Source organism: Erpetoichthys calabaricus, chromosome 6 (assembly GCF_900747795.2).
Source record: "Erpetoichthys calabaricus chromosome 6, fErpCal1.3, whole genome shotgun sequence".
Classification (NCBI taxonomy): domain Eukaryota; kingdom Metazoa; phylum Chordata; class Cladistia; order Polypteriformes; family Polypteridae; genus Erpetoichthys; species Erpetoichthys calabaricus.
This window is the reverse complement of record NC_041399.2, coordinates 190040760-190062022: the sequence shown is the minus strand read 5'-3', so window position 1 is coordinate 190062022 and position 21263 is coordinate 190040760. Positions and strand designations below refer to the sequence as shown.

At 36.7% G+C, this 21263-nt stretch overlaps 1 protein-coding gene across 2 annotated transcripts in view; it reads right to left on the bottom strand.

Moving 5' to 3' along the window:
- LOC114653720 (pituitary adenylate cyclase-activating polypeptide type I receptor-like) overlaps positions 1-21263 on the bottom strand; it is a 231841-nt gene that overhangs the window by 186849 nt on the left and 23729 nt on the right. For both annotated transcript variants that reach the window (XM_028804188.2, XM_051929381.1), the window contains exon 2: positions 5583-5747. In XM_028804188.2, coding sequence (XP_028660021.1) covers positions 5583-5618 — 36 coding nt within the window. In that variant the 5' untranslated portion in view covers positions 5619-5747. The remainder of the gene's footprint in view (positions 1-5582; positions 5748-21263) is intronic.

Genomic DNA, 21263 nt, shown 5'->3' with positions numbered 1-21263 from the left:
CTTTTATAATATACTAGCTGACCCATGGCGTAGTATACGCCGCATAATTATTTATTGATGGGTGAACACTTCCTGAAAGGCACAGTTGTCCAAATGGGGTGAGTTTGAGAATACAACTGTAAGTGAATGAAAAGATGGAACTCTGGAGAGAGCAACATACAATTGTCCATGACTGAAAACTGGTTTTGGCAGATACAGGCATATCTTTTTTTAAAGTTTGGCCCTGTGCCTTATTAATTGTCATTGCAAAGGCCAATCTAACAGGAAATTGTCTGCGTGTAAAAGTACAAGGCAAATTTGAATCTGATGGGGTCAGGGAAATCCGGGGAATAAGGACAATTTGTGAGGACTCAGTGGCGTAGCTAGGGGCGGGCGGAGGGGGCGGTACGCCCCGGGTGGCACATTTTTGGGGGCGGCATTATTGGCCAAAAGGTTCAGAACACTTCACGTGTAAACAGCAGGGTTCGGAAAAATATCCCTCATGAATGAAAAAAAGTCAAATACTCTGATTTTCATCCACAAATGCTTCAAAAATCATTTTCAGACGGTCCTTCTGTGACGGCATCAGACACGGCAGTTGAAATTTATGAGGCAATAAAAAAAATAAACAGAAACATTACACCGATAATAATTTCTAGGAAGATAAACAGCTAATTCACAATGTATAATTTCGTTTCGTTATCAATCTGAATGCGTTCTTGCTCATCCCCACCTATCACTTGTACACCACACCAGTTCTGGTTTTCGCAGCGTAATTATATTAAACTAATAATCAGAACACGGCTTATCAATGCGTTTATACTATATTCTTGTCTAGTTGATGCTTACATATAATTATATGTGAAAAAAATATTGCTGTTTCTCTATATATAAATAAATCTATGCAAAATGTATCTTAATTTTTCTCAATACGTCATTTTAATTTTCTATTTAAATAAGTTCACATATTCAGATACGTTAGAGGGCGGTAAATTGAAGCCCCGCCCCGAGTGGCGCGAACTCGAGCTACGCCACTGTGTGAGGTAGCAGCTGCGATAGTTTTTACACTCCAGTACATTGTAGTGAATGCTGGTAACAGTCAGTCTAGTGCCATTACAGAGACTTCTTGCTGGCATGAGGTTTCTGAGAAGCATGACGACTGAACCAATTTTAATTTTGAGTTTATGCGGAGGCATGCCAGTGGGAGTAAGACTGCTAAGAAATTCTTCGGAGAATGAAGGAAGTTCTCAGAAGTGAATGGTGATAGTAGCTGGAAGTATTTGGGACATCGTCACAATTTCTGCTTCGCCACCATAAACTATGGAAGTGTTCATGTAGTCAGCATATTGTTGAGCAGACTGTATGACTATGCTTCTGTGACTAAGAACAACGGACAGCATGTCGCCGAAGTCATCGCAATGTTGGCAAACAAAGGTTACAGCCATGTTGCGAAGTTCGAGAGCAACAGTTTTGTCGATGACATTTTTCCAGAAATATCCGACTAATAGAAAGAAACAGTTACCTGATGCAGGAATTTGTATAACCTTGAAAGAAGAGTTGTTTCCATGAAATACATGTGAAGCGGTGGCTATGTTAGGAAAATGAACAGTCAACGTGGCTCAGAGATGCATGTGGACTGTAGCACAGACCAAAGCGACTCAGGATGTGCTTGGTGAGGAGTTAGGGGCGGGCACATGAGAAGGCAGTGCGCATGCCTCGAGAGTGAGGGTAGACGCGGGAGGAGGGTTAGAGTGGGTGGGTGGGGCTCCATCATGCGTACCCCATGACGCGGGAGGAGGGTTAGAGTTGGTGGGCGGGGCTCTGTCGTGTGTATCCCATGGTCTTAGAGTTGGTGGGCAGGGCTCTGTCGTGCGTATCCCATGACGCGGGAGGAGGGTTAGAGTTGGTGGGCGAGGCTCTGCCGTGTGTGCGTGTGTACCCCATGGTCGGGCGACATGGTCTTTTATATATATATATAGATTCTTTTGAAGGCTGAACCAGTGTCATGTTATGTTTAAAGCAGTATTTTTACAGGTAGCCAAATTTCTTTCAGCAATCAGCAATTGCAGTTGTGTTGACATTTATGTAAAACAGTATTTAAATGCATGTGTTCTTCAATGGGATGTTGAGCCAAATCCGAGTGAGGATGTGTAGATTTGACTACAAAACATTAGGTACAGAGACCTTATTTTAGAAGGGTGCTGTAGACCCCCCATTGCAAACAGTAATTTAAATGTGCATCTTTTTAATAATATTAAAAAATTAATTTTTGAGGGGGGTTATTATAGTCATGCGGCATATTAATTACCCAAATATTAACTGGAGTAACCTTAAATAGCAGAGCACAAGTGCAGGAGTTTTTAGATGTAATCAGTGACTTTTTTTAACACTGTATGTTAAAGCACTAACGCAGTGGAGAACTATGTACAGATTTGGCATTTTGTAATGATCAGGACAGAATTCAGGGTATATAGGCGATTGAACCACTGGGTCAAGAGTCCATAATATAATACAGTTCTCAGTGTTGTCGATGAGCATGGACGCGAAAACTAAAACTGTTAAGTTTAACTTTGGCAGGGTGAATTTAAAACAGATGTAGCAAGGTCTTAAAGAGATAAACCTGAACATGTATAGAAGTACAGAAAGTATAGAAACAATTGAACAGCAGTGTAACAAATTTTAAAAATGTTTTACATGCACAGCACAGGTACATCCCAAAATTTGGACTTAGTAAGATATTAAAAAAAACAAAACTTAGCAGTGAATAAATAAGGAGATGAAAAAGAGGCTGCAAAAGACTAAAAATACACTAATGCTAACTGTGGAGTGCATGAGAGATAATATTAAGTAGGATATTAGGAAAGCTAAAAGGCAGTTAGAGATTAATATTACAGATAAGGTGAACAATTACCCAAAAAAATTCTTTCAGTATTTTAGTAGAAAAAGAATAGTCAATGAGGAGGTGACATGTACCAAAAACAATAAGGGGGAATTAAAATGTACCAAAGACTGAAATAGCAAACTTGAATTTTTCTGCCATTTTCACAAGTGGTTAACCTCCCAGCAGTAACCTAGAAAATCAAGGAGGTTTTAAGACATTTGGAAATTGTAGAGGGAGAAGTACTGCATAGATTAAACAGGCTGAAACCTAAAAGATCACCAGGATCAGATAACATTTATCCTGGAGTGCTTAAAGTGGTTGATGAGTGCATATATATACCCTTGATGCATATTTTTCAAAAGTCACTGCACACTGGGGAAATTACTACAGACTGGAAAATAGCAAGTACAGTATTGATACATTATATGTAAAGTGTGATTAGGCAGATCTAACTATAGGCCAGTAAGCAATAATTGTCACCAAACACTCACGGTACGTGTTCTCTTGTTGTTCCTTCAGTTCTATTTCCTGATGAGGTTTAGCATGTTTACCATGTGGTCAGTAATGTCTTCAATTACTGACTCTCTTACTTTCTTTTACAGTAACATTTTCCTAGCTCTGGAGTATTTAATCTTGCTTATTAATGTGCTGCCTCTGCTTTGTTCTTGAGTTGGTTGTCTCCTACACAGTACCCAGAAAAAATGTTACAAATGTCTACTCTGTTCTCCAGCCCAAAAAGTATTTTCATGTCCATTTACTACCTGAACATCAACTTATATTGATCAATAAAAAAAAGATCTGTCATATCTAACGTAGTGCACTGTTTAATTCAGCTATGATATGACAATATATAATGCAATGCCAACATGTAAATGCACCATCAAAGGTGGGCTGAATCTTTTTAGAAGCATTGTAAATAACAATCTGATTCATTATCTATTTGAAGAAGGCACAGTGGTTAGTTGTACTTACTCCCAGATTTATTTAACTAGGCTCAAATGTTGGCCTGATCACTGAGTTTGCATGGGTTTTTTTTTAGGTATTCTTGTCCTCGCTTATCCGAACGCTCCGCTCAGTGTGGACATACAGTAGTGTGATTGATAAGTGTCCACCCTGGGTTAGTTCTTATTTGATTCTTGACGTTATGATTAAGTGGGTTGAGACTATGGTTAGACGGATTAAATAATGCAGCTAATTTACAATTAGGAAACAGTATTGTCATTAATAATTCGTAGCATTAAGCAACTCCTATTAACTCTTAATTTACCTTTACAGTAATGGGTTATTGTAATACATAAAAAAACACTGGACAACAATTTTCCCATGGCGATTGTGATAGAACACAGATATAAATTCCTATTAGATAGATAGATAGATAGATACTTTATTAATCCCAATGGGAAATTCACATTCTCCAGCAGCAGCATAATGATACAATAAATAATATTAAATTAAAGAATGATATTACGTTTATCACATAGGAATCTGGAGAAACAAGAAATTAGCTTTTACTGGATTTAGTGTTTAATTGCTTAATGATTCTGACACATTGCAACTGAGCTAAAAAATATCTTGCTGCCGTTTTCCGTTTTTTCTCAACATCTGATGCTTCTTTTTTCAGTGTCTAACAATAGTTGGCCAGCACTGATAGATTACACTTGCCCTGATACCACTTTTCTATCATTGCTATGTCCTGGTGAAACCTTACAGCATGTTTGTCACTCAGTGCATCAAGATTAGCATGGAAGCAGTCCAAGTATGATTCCATTAAATTAATTTTTCGTGACAAGTTGCACTTAATGGTTTTGTATGCTTGAAGCATGTTGTAAACCAGCTAGATGTAGTTTGATGCTCTGGAGTTGTCAAGAAAAATTTCAACAACATCCTTCAATATCTTTCATGCGATTTCCTCCGGCCTCGTTCGCAGATCTTTGCATTGCTTGTCATTAATAACATGTCTGATTTATGGACCGACACCAATGCCTTAATTAATCTTTGCATCAGTTATTCCTAAAAAATTCTGTCTCAAATAGTGAATTCTTCACCTTCCTTGTTCATCACTTTTCACTGAATGTTCCATAAGTCCAAGTTCTATATAAAGAGGGCCCAAAAATATCTTTGTTGGGTCGACTAGTAGTTTATGTGCCATATTTTTCTGCTCTGGAACCAAATGCCTATGGAGCGGCCAGTGCTTTTTAATGTAATGAGACTCTTTAGCTCTGCTTTCCCATTTCCAAATTATACAACTACACTTGATATGCCCAAACAGCATTACCAGCAGTAGTGCCACTACTTTCAGATCATTGTAGATGTTGCAGTTGTAATTGTTATGTGCAATTACTTTTAATATGGGAGAAAATTTCAAAATGTGATAGGAAAATTTAAAGGTGATTTTTATGATCAGCAGGTCACAATGTTTAAGATTCATCCACAAGTGTTCAGGAAGTAATTATCCAGTGTAATTCTAAGAACTTGAACTGTTTTTCTTTGGCTTTAATAATTTTATATACTGTATAAGGTTTGGATTTGGCACAATATCACTGGATGAAGACTATCAAGTCTAGTTCTCATTAAATATTATTCCTGCATATGCTACTAGTTAAATGTATTCACTCTGCACATATTTTCTATAAGACACCCAGTGGAACCACACATTTTCCTAAGTATATACAACACAAAATATTAACAAAAGTTGCTGTTTACATTTTTATTTTGCTCTTACCAGAGGCAGAAGTAGGAAACAAAGATGCAGTAACATTTTCACGACGATTGCAGAATTTCAGATGTCAAAAACCCTCAGAGAATTTCATCTATTGGAGTACTGCTGATCTGGTAATAAGGCGACTGTACCAGAAAGTTGAGCAGGTGTTATATATCATCTCAAAATCTACAAAAGAAAAAAAAAACAAATATTCAACAAATAAGTATGCAAAATGTTTCAGCTTTACCAGGGACAGAACAGATAAACAGTTTCTCCCTGTATGAAATAAATTGATATGAAAGAGTTAAACAAGTGAGATGAATAATTAGTCAAATTTCACTGTTCTTTTTTTTTTTAACAAAGCTTTAAAATACCTATTGCTGAGAAAGATATGATGAGCTGTTTCTAAATTCAGAAGACACATTTTATAAGCTATGTTTACTGTCAGCATTGGGCTTCGGTTTATATTCACCTAAATGAAAGAAAGTAATGATTCACTAAGCTTTGTCTTATGCTGTCTCATCCTCAGGTGCTGAACCTAATTATTTGTACATCAGCAGCTTGACGTGTTGGCAAATAATGGCAACCATGCTATTTTCAGCTGCAGGCTGTTTTGCTAGGTGAATGACAAAGCTCTGTTAAAGGAAGATTCAGTAGCTGTAAGCAATAAAAGCATAAAAACATACTCTAATAAATATACTGTACTACCATTTATAAAACAAAGTAGTGTGCATAAAGTTGCCATTAGAACTAGGCAACAGACAATGCCAGCCAATGTCATTTTCATCTTTATATATACTATATATTATAATTTTAAAAATGTAGGGATTTTCAAATTTATAGTTTACATGTTGTTTGCTTTACAATAAAAATAGTTGTAAATATGGTACTTTTAACAATCAGATAAAAGTAAAAATAGCAGTAAAAAAGCTGTAATAATAGCAGAAAAAAAGATAATTAATAGATGTGTTTCCAAACACTGTGTTACCTTAGCTATTTAGGTTCCGGGGTGGTTGGACATAGAGTTAAGTATTAATCACTACTTCAGCCATCTTAATTCAGTTGGTTTTTTTTTTTTATGTATTTACTTCATAGCTGCAAAATCCTTTGCTCAAATCCCAGGTCAGGGCAAATGTCTGTGTAGAATTTTTAGTTTTCATAAGGTATTGGGATTTACCTACCTGTGCCTGTCATTATTTAGTTTTTATTACTGCTGATAAAATTTCTTGTTATTTTGGGATGTCATTGCAGCAACATTTTGTATGTATTTGAGCAGAGACCACTACCATTTTGATGCTTATGACAAGAAAATTACATGGCCTAGAACATTATCCTGTACCACCTATTTAAGATGGTGGTGGATAGTACTCTGCATCCAAGCTTTTGGATAAAAATAAAAACTAATGGCAATATTTACTGAGATTTAGATAGGAAAATGCCATTAAACCAGTTTAGAATTTTCAGTTCATTTATCATGACTTTGAATTTTACTGTTTGTTAAAATATTTAACAAAAAGTTATATTGCCTATATAACTGTCTTAAATGGATACGTTTCTGTCTGAGTACCCATAACCTTCTGTAATTCAAAAAGAGGCACATCACAGACATTAGTCCTATACTGAATGGCATGTAAGAGAGATAAGTGCACTGAATGGTGAACTGCAAATGTTAATGCTGAGGTCTACCTTAATTACTTACATTTTAACCCATCTTAGACAGGTATCACAGGTAGCGTGTGTGTGTTTGTAAATATATATATATATTATATACCTATATATATATATATATATATAGGTTTACAGTTGTGAGTACATGAAATAGAGTTTACTGTTGTATTATTATTTATTTATTACTTATTGCATTATTTATTTGTATCATTTGTCTTGCTATTATTATTATTGTTATAAGAAAGTATACCATAAGAATGTGTAAATAATGAAGGATGTCAATTTGAGCACTTATAAGATTGTACCTAAGTGCAGTGTGCCATTGTTATATTCTTTTGAATTAATAAAGTTAATAAAGCTATTGACTTAATAAAGCTATTGTAATAACCATAACTTGCATGTCTTTTTCCATATAACAGCTGTAAACCTGCTTTTGCCCACTCATGTATATATACACACCCACACCCACACACACACACATATATATATATACTGTATGTGTGTGTGTGTGTGTGTGAGTGTAGGCAATTACCAAATCTCCAGGAACAGAGCAGGAAGTGAGCTTCCTAAAATCCTGCTAATATAACTTGTATGTTCCAAGAAATAAAATTCACATCACGTAAATAATACAACTTCTGGTTTCTTTGTTTTAGCATGAATTTTACTTGCCATTGCCATTAAACCTCTTGCCATCCACATACATAAACAAAACAAGATTATGTGGTAATTCCTACACCACACATTAGTTTGAAAAGAGTAAGTTTTCAGAGATCTGACCCTGTATTCGGATTCAGCGGGTTGGAAAATGGATGGATGGATAACAAAACAGATTGTGGACTGAGAATGAGTGAAATTTCCACTCAATGAGAAACAAAACCTTAGAGAAAGGTTCCAGAGATATTTTAGCATATAATGTTGCTGAATTCTTGCTAAAATTATAATACATGTTCATTACAGAAAGGTAAAAACATTATAACCTAAACTACCCATTGAAAATAAACAACATTTAAATTATGCCACTTGTTACCACCTTTTTTGTCAGTAACATGATTTTGTAGCATAGTTAATATTGCTGCATTCTTAGTTACACTATTTTGAAATGAATCATTGCAAAGTGATAAAGCATTAAAAGCTACACTCTTTACTGAAGATGACAAGAATTAGTAATATATCATATTCAAATTATTATGCCATTCATCCTAATTTTTGTCAGCAAGAGACAAAAGGTTAAAAAGGAGATGTTCCATAATTTAAAAACCTCTAACACTAAAGTAATGTAAAGATCTTTATAGTACACTCTTAAAAATAAAGATGCAATGCCATAGGGGAATCATTTTTTGGTTCTAAAAAGGACCATCCATGTGAATGCTCCTAAAAGAATTATTATTTCTTTAGATCTGTAGCATGCTCCAAATAACCATGAATACTGCAGATGGTAACATATTAAAACTAATGGTACAATATTTTAAAAGGACTCTTGATACATATAACACAGGCTAAGTCCAGGTTTTATAAATCTTTTAATGTCCTACTAGGTAGCCTAAAAAACATGAAATCAGGGGTCCCCAACTCTGGTCTTGGAGGGCACCAGTGGCTGCAGGTTTTCATTCTAACCCTTTTCTTAATTAGTGCCCTGTTTTTGCTGCTAATTAACTTTTTTTATTAATTTTAATGAACTTGTTTTTTTAAGATTTGTTCACCTGAATTTCTTCATCATTCCTCTGAATTGTTTAATTTCTTTCCTTAAATGGCACCCAAAGAGAAATGAAAGGTGAAATGAGGGTGCCAACAGAAGACCAGCCAAGTCAGGACCTGAAACTCCAACCAATTTCACTACAACCAGTTGCTTAATTAGGCTCTGATTCTTGATGTTAATTAAACCCGTTCTTTAATTCCATGGCTCATTGCTGCTCTCACTGTGCAATAGCAGACATTTCTGAAATTGTTGATTTTCTCTTTTTAAGAGCACTGTTAAAATGTTTTGGGGACCTCAGCTGATCAGCATTCCTGAGCCCTTCATCTTTCTTTACTTTCAGATATTGTATGATGGTCACAGTTTGCTGGTCATGTTTTGGTTCATTTTGTATCTCATTATTGTTTGGCTTCTAATTAAGGAAAAAGAAACAATTAAGGGGTCTGAGTCTTCAAGAGCAAGTTAAATAAAATTAATTCAAATGAAGTTAATTAGGAACAAATGCAGGTCACTAATTAAGAAAAGGGTTAGAATGAAAACCAGCAGCCACTGGGGCCCTCCAGGACCAGACGGAGTTTGGACCCCTGCATTAAATATTTCAATTTTTTTTCTACATATTTTTTTCTATATATTTTTCGAGCACCAAATTCATTTGCAAAGAACTCTTCCCACAATGAAATGATGCTTTGTCAAGCAATAGTTCAAAAAGGAACAGTAGAACCCATTAAAGAAACGTAAAGTGCCACTAGAGAAACAGGACTTTTAAGAGTGTAATGTACAAGAAAAAAGCCACATTTTAAGGCCTTCTAGGATTAATCCTGGTGTGCCCCCACCCTCAAGTACCATAAGGCCAAAATAATGAATAGAAAAAAGGCCCTTGTCATTTTTGATATGTCATGACAGTGTTTGCATCTCAATTGTAAAATAATTAAGAGCAGTACTGTATATATTAATTAAATTACACACCTCAACAACTAAATGGACTTGACCTTTTAATTATTTTTATAAAGGTCCCTTTTTTATTTTATTTTTTTCAATAGTAATAGACTGGAAATTGAAAATGTTTTGTAATTGTGGGTATGCCAGTAAAATTGAAACACTCATTAAAAAGATTGTGAAATCTTTTACTCGTCGTGACGAAGTTTTTCATACAGATATTTGTGATTACATTAAACGCTTAAGAAGTGAAGTGTGGCAAGTGAGTCTTATAAAGAGCATTTATCCAAAGTCGTATCAATGACTCCTCATAATGTTACTTTAGGCTTCCCAAACGTCATAGGCGCTGCAGACTGGACTCGTGCGCCAATAATGGCAGAGCCAACCTAATAAAACACTGAATATGTAAGATACAAATCACTGCATCAGTGGCAGGTCAGTCCTTTAAAATGACATGGATCAATCATGTTGTGCAATTAGACATTCTAATGGGTGGAAACTCCTTCAGCAGGAGTGACATAAGGGGATCGCACAAGTGGCAGTAGCAGCAGCTTTCATTTTGGTTGCTAAATGTGTAATATACGTTTGAATATACTAAATGTACTGCTGTAATAATTTTGAAGAAAGTTATGTTCTTGTGTATAACTTTCTATTGCTGCCAAATGCGTTTCATATAGCAATTGAATAAATACCTTCTTGTTTAAAGCGCTTACTGACGTTCACAAGTACGTTTACAATCAAACCTGGAAATTCCAATAATAAAAAAGAACAATGACATTAATATTTAAATATGCAATGCACGATTTCAGAATCGTAACGCAGCCTCTCTTGTTTCCTTTAGAACGGATGCATTTGTGTGTGTGTGTGCGTGTTATAGATCAACTATTATTTCTCACGCAAACTGCTAAAAACTAATCCCTGTCTCTGTTACGTGTTATTTTATGACTAGTAAAACTTTTTTCCAAGCTGTCCCATACATCAGGCAACCTATCAGTTTTGCCGTTAAGGTACTGTTGATATTACACTCTCTTTGCTTTTTGAACTAAGATTGATGATATCGACGATCGGTTCTCGGGGCTGTCAAAATCTCACGCACGCACAATCATGGATTGCTCAAGCCCGTCTTGAATTAACTCGCTTTAATGGAACCGACTGGGCCTCGGTGGGAAAACAAGGCTCATTCAAAGCGTGGTTTACTGACCCAAGTATCGGTTTCATAAGCGCGCTTCATGGAATCCCCCCTGGTCTTACCTGAGCTACGCTGTTTACCTGAAAGAACACAATGAACACAGGGTGTGGTGGTGATAGGCTGGAAAGGATCCTAATAGCTTTGTATTTCAGTCTGAAGAAATAGTCCTCAATGGGGAGTTCATCGGCAATGATTTTAAACGCAGTGCACACCACATAGCTGCTTCCTGTCCTTGGCATACAGTACTGTGTATAAAGCCATCATGAAGAAGGTCAAAACGTTTTCAGTCTCTGACCTGTAGGAAATGGTTGTCACTTTCTGGGACACTCCCAGCTTCCTTAACTTAAAGAAAAACACTGACATGAAGAAAAAAAAAACCTGAATAAAGAACTGAAAGGGGAAATGGGTGAAGAAGAAGAAAATAAACACATGTATTTCTTGTCATTTCTGCGTTCTATATTATTCTCTAAAAAACTGAAAATTAAGGTAGTTTTTTATTTGTCTCAATTGGTTTTTAATTTTTATTGTATCTTATATTTTTGGTGTAGTTTCTTAAAACAATTCAATGCCAGTCTTTACAATATTTTAAGTAAGCAATAGTTTTTAACAATGGAGGCATGGTGATGTAGTGGTAGCACTGCTGCCTTGCAGTAAGGAGACGGGATTGCATCCTGGGTACTTCCAGCGTGGAGTTTGCATGTTCTCCCCATGTCCGTGAGGGTTTCCTCTGGGTGCTCCAGTTTCCTCCCACAGTTCAGAAACATGCAGATTATGTGAACTGGCATTCCTGCATTGGTGTTTGTGGGTGAACTGACATCCTGTCCAGCGTTTGTACCTGCCTTGTGCCCAATAGCTGAGACAGACACAGCATATCCCAATGACCCTATTCAGGATTAGAAAATGACTACCTGGCTGACATCTTAAATAGAATTCTTCTGTGACATGATATTCTTGTTTTATAAGGTTATTTATAAATAAAGAAAAATTCAGGTTGTGGTGAGCCTAATGATATACAGTACCTGCCTGTTTATTATTTACTCCATTAAAGCACAGTTCAAGCAAGCTTTGATTTAACAGCCGCTGCACTGAAACAAGCAACAAAAGATAAGCAAAGGTTTACCTTGTGAAGTGCAAAAAATCTGAAACAATTAAAATGGTCAAGACACATATTTTCCTGCTTTAAATAATATTAGTTTATTTTGGGCCATATACACTGTTAAAAAAAAAAAAAAAAGATAAATTTACGGTAAAGTACCGGCACCTGGGTTGCCAGAATTTTACCGTAATAAATAAGATGACAATATTTTTAGCTTTACAGTATAACTTTGTAGTAAATAGCTGTTTTTTTCTTTACAACACATTCCAATAGAAGGGAACGTTTAACCATAACCTAAAATCCATGCACTGTAATAAATATGCCAATCAATAAACCATTAGAAAGTATTGTCAGGATCAAAGTCCAGTACACAGTCTGCATCAGTAAAGCAACAGTAACCAATAGCAAACGTATCATTTAATTATCCATCCATCCATCCATTTTCCAACACGCTGAATCCGAACACAGGGTCACGGGGGTCTGCTGGAGCCAATCCCAGCCAACACAGGGCACAAGGCAGGGAACCAATCCCGGGCAGGGTGCCAACCCACCGCAGGACACACACAAACACACCCACACACCAAGCACACACTAGGGCCAATTTAGAATCGCCAATCCACCTAACCTGCATGTCTTTGGACTGTGGGAGGAAACCGGAGCGCCCGGAGGAAACCCACGCAGACACGGGGAGAACATGCAAACTCCACGCAGGGTGGACCCGGGAAGCGAACCCGGGTCTCCTAACTGCGAGGCAGCAGCGCTACCACTGCGCTGAAAACAATTCAATGTTCAAGGAAGTTCAATGGGGGCCACCAGGGGGAGCTGCAGAGCGCTATGGGAGTCATTCCAGGTAATGTTAATGAGCCACATGGAGCACTCCCAGGAGCTGCATAAAAGGAGCCACATCACTCCATTCAGAGAGCCACAGTTTGGAGGAAGAGGGACGAAGCTTGCCAGGAGGAGTGAAGACAGAAGGAGACAGAGAGAGAAGGTGTACGAAATACTGTGTGCATTGGAGTGTGTTTCACTGGGTTGTGTACTGAGCACTGCAGGTGGGAACGAGTGGAAAGTGTTTCCCACTGTAATAATAAACGCTTGTGTTGTGTTGCACTTGGGTCTGTGCCTGTTGCGTCAGGGTTGGGGAAGCCGGAACACCCCTGGTTTCCACACCTGTTTGATTTTATTGGGGTCAGTTGCAAACCAATTGGACTGAGTCGCAGGGTATGTCAGACCACATGGCTAGTGCTTGCGGAAGGATGTCGCAGCTGCCTCTGACTCACTATAATTATGTAAATTAGGTCATGTAATGTGACAGGACCTTAAACAAATACCAAAAAATAGGCGAATGAATGGATCATATTCATCCATATATTGCTGTTCTTCATTATTTTTTTGAAATATGAGTCAAATCTTCTTATCACGGTAAAAAATACCCATGCATTACAGGGCCTACACAAGCACAATCATAGAACTAATCAAATTAAGATGGTGAAAGCTGGAGGTGACTTTTGGAATATGCTAGGAGAAAACAAAATAAATTTCATTGTCTAGCATATTTACGTTTATCTGTGGAGACTTTCAACATTTATGATGGAGTTGGTTACATTTCTTTTAGTTTTCCAAATTTAGCACAGGTAGGTCAAGTGGCTTGCTCATTTTAAAAGGCTACTAGTATCTATTTTCAGAATAAAATTATATAAAATGTAATTAATCTGAGTGTGGTGGTGTGAATGAGTGTGTCAACTGATGGCATGGCACTCTGCTCAGGGTTTGTGCCTGCATTGTGTCTAATGCTGCCAAGATTCCCACTCTTAGTTGGCTGTTTTTTTTAAGAAACTCAGATTCATACGGCTGAATATGGCATGAAGGATATTAGATGTGAATATGTAGTTACATGAACCTGAAACGGCAAAGCAGAAATTTTGTTTGGAAGAGCCATAGGAATAATGAGATGGAGGAAGAGGCAAACAAAGCAGTGATCACCAAGGATCTCCACAAAGTTGTTATTTTTCATAGAGGTCATTGTTAATTATCAAAATGGCCTCCCAGGAAAAACAGCTGAATCTGTTTCATTGAAAATGTTGAGAAAAAGGCTCAATTTAGTTAAATATGGAACATGAATCCCAGGGGTTTTCAGACACTCGGCATCTTTTAATTTTGAGAAAACCTGTCAGAACAATACTCAAACACTTTAAACTAGAGTTTATTCAAGCAGCACTGAGGATAAAATAATCCTGGAGAGGGCACCAGTTAATCGCAAGGTCCACTCATACATTCACATTCTTATAGAGCCAATACAGAATTGACTTAAATGGCATGTGGAGAAGGTCATGGTAAGTGCTAAGGTTACAATACATTTATTTCAGTGAGTACAGGACAAGAGTCAAGTGGTTAGAAGTACAGGGGCTTTTCATAGATTATTATTCTGGCCCTTTAACATTACCCATATATCGTGGAGTGTGTGGACACCAGGAGCCAATGAGAAAAGCTGCATCCTGGTTTCTTTGTTTCAAATGGTCCTCTGATCTGGATGTGGTTCTGGGGGACCAGAACTAACTCTGGAAGTGTTCATTGGCTGGAGCTCGAATGACCCTTCTGCTCAGAGAGCCATTGATCTTGGGAGTCAGGAGAAGAACTGGACAAATGTTCAACTAATGAGAAGACCAGTGGCCAGAGAGAGTGAAAAGAATGTACTAGAAGTGAAAGGAGAGTGTGGTTTAGTGGGTAAATGCAATAAGCACCTCCATCTGGTAGAAGGAAGTCAAGGACCTGTTAGTAAAGGACAAGAGGACCAGTACATGCATTATTTTATCCTTTTGTTTGATACTTTAATAATAATAATAATAAAAACATTTATTTAACAATTTCTAGCTACTTAAAGAGCTTTACACACAAATAATGTGGAACTACTAATGTGCAGCGTCCATCTGATTGATGTGAAGGCAGCCATACTTGTGCCATTACACTCATCACACATTAGCTATTAGGTCAGACAGGGGAAGATTAGGGGGGCAGCATGGATGAGGTAATGATGGTCTGTTTAACTAGGACATTGAGGTACTGTGAGGTGAACAAAAAAACTTGTTTTATGAATTTGTAAAGTGCTTGAAAGTGTTAAACTAGGAGATCTCAATTTCAATTGTCCTAGAACATTTATAAATATATATTAGATCATATATCATTTTAACTTTATATGCTATTCTAATATAACAGTTTATTGATAAAAACTTTCATTTCCATGAACCCGATACTTACCCAAGTCTTTTAATGATTAACTATTTTGGGATCTTTGGATGTTAGTTAATGACATAAGGACATTACTAAAATTTGGAATACCTTTACCAATAGGAATTTGCCAGCTAATACTGTAGAACAATTTAAAATACTGCCAAAAAAAAATTTTAAATGTTTTTTTTGTAACTACATTTTAGTTGTATCCCTATTAACCTATATGGGCACTGAATTATCATTTTTGTCTGGGTTCTGCAATTCCCTACTAATCTGTACTATTCTCTGATGTCTCTTCCGGTTCTTCTGTGATGGTGATCTGCGCCATCACCACCTGATCAAGGTGCCATGCTGCTGGAGTTTGCATGTTCTCCCTGTGTCTGTGTGGGTTTCCTCCCACAGTCCAAAGACATGCAGGTTAGGTGCATTGGCGATCCTAAATTGTCCCTAGTGTGTGCTTGGTGTGTGGGTGTGTGTGCTCTGCAGTGGGCTTGCACCCTGCCCGGGGATTTGTTCCTGCCTTACACCCTGTGTTGGTTGGGATTGGCTCCAGCAGACCCCCCCAGTTATTTGGCCATGTAAAACCTTAACCAAACTACATTTTGGGATTTTGTACACTGTGTATGATTTTTGCACTGGTTGTTCATGTGTTAGCTTTGCACACTGCTTCCAAAAGCCATTAATAGAAGCACCCACAAAATTAATTTCCTGAGACAAACACTTGGGCAATTATATTATTCCTTCTCCAGGTTGAAATAATTTGTTTCAATATTTCTGAAATCACTAAATTTATGTTAATGAGCTGAATGTACAGTACTAAGCACAACAGCAAAATCTGTTAAACGTGTTAAAAGTAATGTGTGGTAAGTAGTCTAATTATTTTTTAAAATAACAAGTGACCTAATATAATACTTATTTTATTGAAGTAAAAGTACCTGCATTAATATTATTCCAGCAGCAAAAAGCGCATGTACCAGAATGCCTCTCCTTTGCATAGCCAAAGAGACTAGAGTGCAAATGCTGCATGTAATCTAGCAAAAGAAACATAAATAAAGTGGTAATTTATTTTTAACCAAGCTATTTGCTATAGATATGTTAAAACCGTTTGATCGAGTGACACAGGGGTTAGTGTTCATATGAATCATTGGTGGCTCAGGTCGAGGTTGTAAAAAGTGCTATGGATGTTATTTACTTCACAGTACATGAAGGACTAAATGTACTGTAACAATGCTGAGGAGCTGGATCAGCCCGGGATGTGTCACCCATAGTATGAGCTGGCATCCCATCACCAAAGGCAGGTGTGCAAAAAAAAACGCACGCATGAAAAGTCACATACAGAATACAAAACACAAGGACATTATCACAGGCTACATGATTCTTTTTGGATTCATGGTCATCGATGATGAAGTTTAACTCTTTTTTTTGTGCCGTTTTATAAAATCAGAGCATTTTGCCAAAGGACAGCTCCAGAGGTGTACTTGCATATGTAACCTGGAGGTTTTTAAGAAACCAGGCTTCTGTGTTAATTGGGTTACTCACCTAATCCCAGTTTTGTGTGTGCACATAAATGCACTCAATGCTCTCCTGTATTTGCTGAGAATTCAATTTCAATAAACAGACACACTCATTTGAAAGATGCTCAGGGATCTTTTATGACCACAGAGAGTTAGAACCTCAGTTTTTAGTCTCATCTGAAGAACAACACCATTTTTTTTACACAGTGTCTCCACCATTGCACTGCGACATTGAGATTCACACACAAACCACTGGTAAATGCCTTCTGCTGGCCTCACCACCTCCTCTTCAAGCAGTAACCCAAGCTTTTCCTAGATGGTCTCCCATCCAAGATCTTACATTCTGAGATAAGAACAGACAGCCGTGCAGGCGTCACATATATTAATGCAGTAGAATAAAGCTGTATCCCATTTGAAACAATTCATTATTTAATTCATTACATTAGTAAAGCAGTGTTCTAACCTACTCAAAGTGCTTTATATAGGCAGTGAGAAACCACTTCAATTACCACCAATGTGTAGCACTCATCTGGATGATGAGATGGCAGCCATTCTTGTGTGCTAATACGCACACCACAAATTAGCTATTAGAAGGTGAAGGGGTGAGAGGAATAGTTAGTCAGATAGAGATGGGGGATGATTAGGGTCCTGGATGACCAGGCCACAGTGTGCAATTTAACCAGGTCATTGGGGTACACCCTACTATTTTTGAAAGATGCCCAGGGATCTTTTATGACCACAGAGTCATGACCTCACTTTTATGTTTCATTTGAAGGACTGTGTCCCCATCACTGCTTTAGGGCATTGGGATCCACACACAGACCACTGTGTAAGTGTCCCCTAATCGCCTTACCAATATCTCTTCCAGCAGTATCCCAAGTTTTTCCTGGATGGTCTCCCATCCAAGTACTGGCCAGGCCCAAACCTACATAGGTATCAGTTCTAGCCTATTCTCTTATCATTGTATTGATTGTTTATTTAATAAAAAACTCTTTACTTTATCCACTTGATGATGTTCTGAAAGGAAAGCAAGCTGACTTGGTTGAATGGCAGGAGAGACAGAAAAAGCTGCTGTTAAAATGCATTATATCAACTTCTTACAAGTATCAGATGAGACGAACAATATTTTGATATACAGAGCCTTTAAGCACTAGAGTTATCAGGGAGTAACAGAGTACAACTCCACATCATTATTGTTTAAAAACCAAAATATTTTTAATTGACACACCTAAATTTTAAGTTATGCGCAGGACGTTCTTACTATTGTACTCCTACGGGACAGAAGAACACTGATTACATTTACTCCATGAAGTAATTACACACCAGTTGTATGTGTTGCCCTTAAAATAAAAATTACTGTATATGAAGGAAAAAAGAAAAAAAAAAAAAAACACCGACTCCAGGGAATGGAGTGAAGATATGACCATAATTATTTAATTCACACATTTGAGATTTCTCATTATTTTGATATTATGTATAGCAATTATTAGACAAACTTAGATTTAAAGGGAGAATATGCAGGAAGGTTAAAATCCCATAATCCAGTCGAAATGAAACAAATGAGGCAGGATGCCAACTCTGATAGGTACTGTCTACAGCTATTTCAAGTAAGTGTTTTGTTTCATTCTTAATATATGTTATTTTTATCTTTTAATATTTTAAAATGATTATTAAATGTCTTACTATCAATCACTTTATGCAGATTTAGTTATTAGATATGATATACACTGAATCTGTCAATACATTCTCTATTTCAATAGTATATTTTTCATTTCTTCTTTACTGTAGTGCATTCATACTGTATTATATGTATTAAAACAATACAATATGTAATATAGTAAACACCGTACTGAAATTTTGATAGAAAATAAGAGGATGGTGTACTGGTATTGTATACTTCAGTGTCTAAAACAATTTAAATATATTTTTTAAATTGTTGTACAAATAAGGCAGACCATATCAAAGAAGGTGGTACACCTTTATATCTCTTAATACATTTCCTTCTAATGCTAGAATATTTAAGGCTGGCTCTAGTAAAAAAATATATATAATAATAAAAATGAAACCATTCCCAGCATTCCTTGTTATTAAGAGTATAGCGCACTTCAATGAGCCTAGACACCCACCCTCTGATTAAAATATTCAGTGGCTCTGACAAGCTGTACATTCTCTTTGCTGTGGTATCTCTGAACACTTCAAAAACAGAATTTTTATTAAAATGCGATATATAAAATATTTATACCAATCCACACACATATTTCTTCTAACCTAGAAATCACCAGATTACAATAGTATAAGCAACAGCAAATAAATGTCTTACAGGCTGGGGTAAAACCATACATCCTTTAACTAAGGCTCAATTGAAACAGTGAAATATAATTACATATCTTCAAATCAAACTAGAGTACAGTTGAAATTAAGAAAGAAGAGGCAATAACCAGATACCCATTTAAATATCAAACAACAACAATAATAAGTTGAAAAGAAACATGGAAAAATATATGCTGTAATAAAGCTATCAATATCTACATTTGGGTGTGAACATTACATTTCAGAATTCATCACAGGCAGCTGCTTGAACATGCTGCACTTAAACATCATTAGGCTTTTGGAAACATAAAGGTCTTTTCTACAAAGGCCGAATAAGTGAAATGAAGAAACCGCCTTTTATGCTGCAATATTTTTTTCCTCTAGCTACTGAACAATATGGAAGGTACAGCTATATTACAGTTTTGCATTGTTTAATGTTCTACCATTTTTCTTACACAGCTAAAAATTCTTGGCAATTTGATATAAAAAATGTGAAAATGGAAAAAAATAAATAAAAGACCATAAACGCACAAGATGGCCAAAAATATGTGGACACCCCTCCAAATTATTGAGCTCTGGTCTTTCGGCCACATCCTTCATTAACAGGTGCATAAACTTAAGCACACAGCAATGCATTCTCCATTAATTAATAATAATAATTAGATTTATGTTTCAGTTTTCTCACTACTCAGAGCGCTTTACATAGGCAGAGGGGAACTGCTTCAAGAGTGATGCAACAGCAGCCATTGTCCCAGTATGCTCACCACACATTCCATGGCTGACCAACTGTTCACAGGCCTAAGATCACTATGCAATTCAAAGTGTCAGGTGGAGCACAAAAAAAGAAATTCTGATATGGCCCCTAATGCCAAAAATGCACTGGCTTACTGCACACCCTATGACTAAATATAGAGACCATCCATATTAAACTATAGCAGTAGCAGGTCCATTTTCTTATTAATCACTTTTCACAAGTTATACCAGTTTATTAATTTAAGTTGGGGCAGAACCAGAACTGACTTTACATACTCTAATTTAGGGGGGATGCCCAATGGGCCATGTGACCAAAGCAACATGTTATTAGGAAGCTCATTTCTTCTTTTCATTTGAGCTTTCCAATGAATTAGTGATGCTTTTAAAAGAAAGGGTGAACCCTGTCTTTTTTTTTTTTGCACATTTTCTATTATTTAAAGTATTTTCAGCATTTGGGCATTGCTTATTGTAAAAAAAAAGATAAACCCGTCACATTTTTCATGACCTAGAGTCCATACCAGCCCCACCTCACAAATTCTTAAGGAACTAGCGTTCCTACTATCCAGTGATCTCTGTTAAAGTAACAATACATCCTAAGGTGGCTTACAGATAAAATACAACACTATAAGAATTACAAAAACATGTTTCTGTCCTGTTCATGTATTACACTTACATCCATCCATCCATCTACTGAACCTGCCTAATCCTTTTTCACCATCCTAGAAACATTAGATCCAACAAACTCAATATGGTGCCAGTTCATCACATTAATGTAATTTACAATTTTTAAATATTTATGGCTATAAAATCTTGATTGCTATGTACATCTCCAGTTGTAAGCTAAATGAGCTTCATTTAGGTTACCTGTTTACAGTTATATTACGAATATATATGACAGCCTCAAATTTCAAATATTTAGCACGTGTTGTCAAAAAGAAGGTGTCCTAAATTGTAAGCGGTAATATATTTATGAATATATGAATATTTTTAATATATATTTAGTGATATTAGCCATGGAAAAGGCAAATGCAGACACAGTTCCATGAAAATGTGTGGACACCTTTGACCAAATTACATGGCATCTGCAAAAGTAAGGACACCCCACTAAGTCAATACTTAGTCACACCTTCTTTGATAAAAATCACAGCATGCAAATGTCTTTTTGCAGCCAGCTAGGAGTCTTTGAAGTCTTACTTTGGAAATTTTTCCCCGTTCTTCTTTGCTGACCGCTTCCAGGTGGGAGATATTCTTGGGCTGTCTTGCTTACGCAGCATGTTTATGATCTGCCCCCAGGTTTTCAATGAAGTTCAAGTCT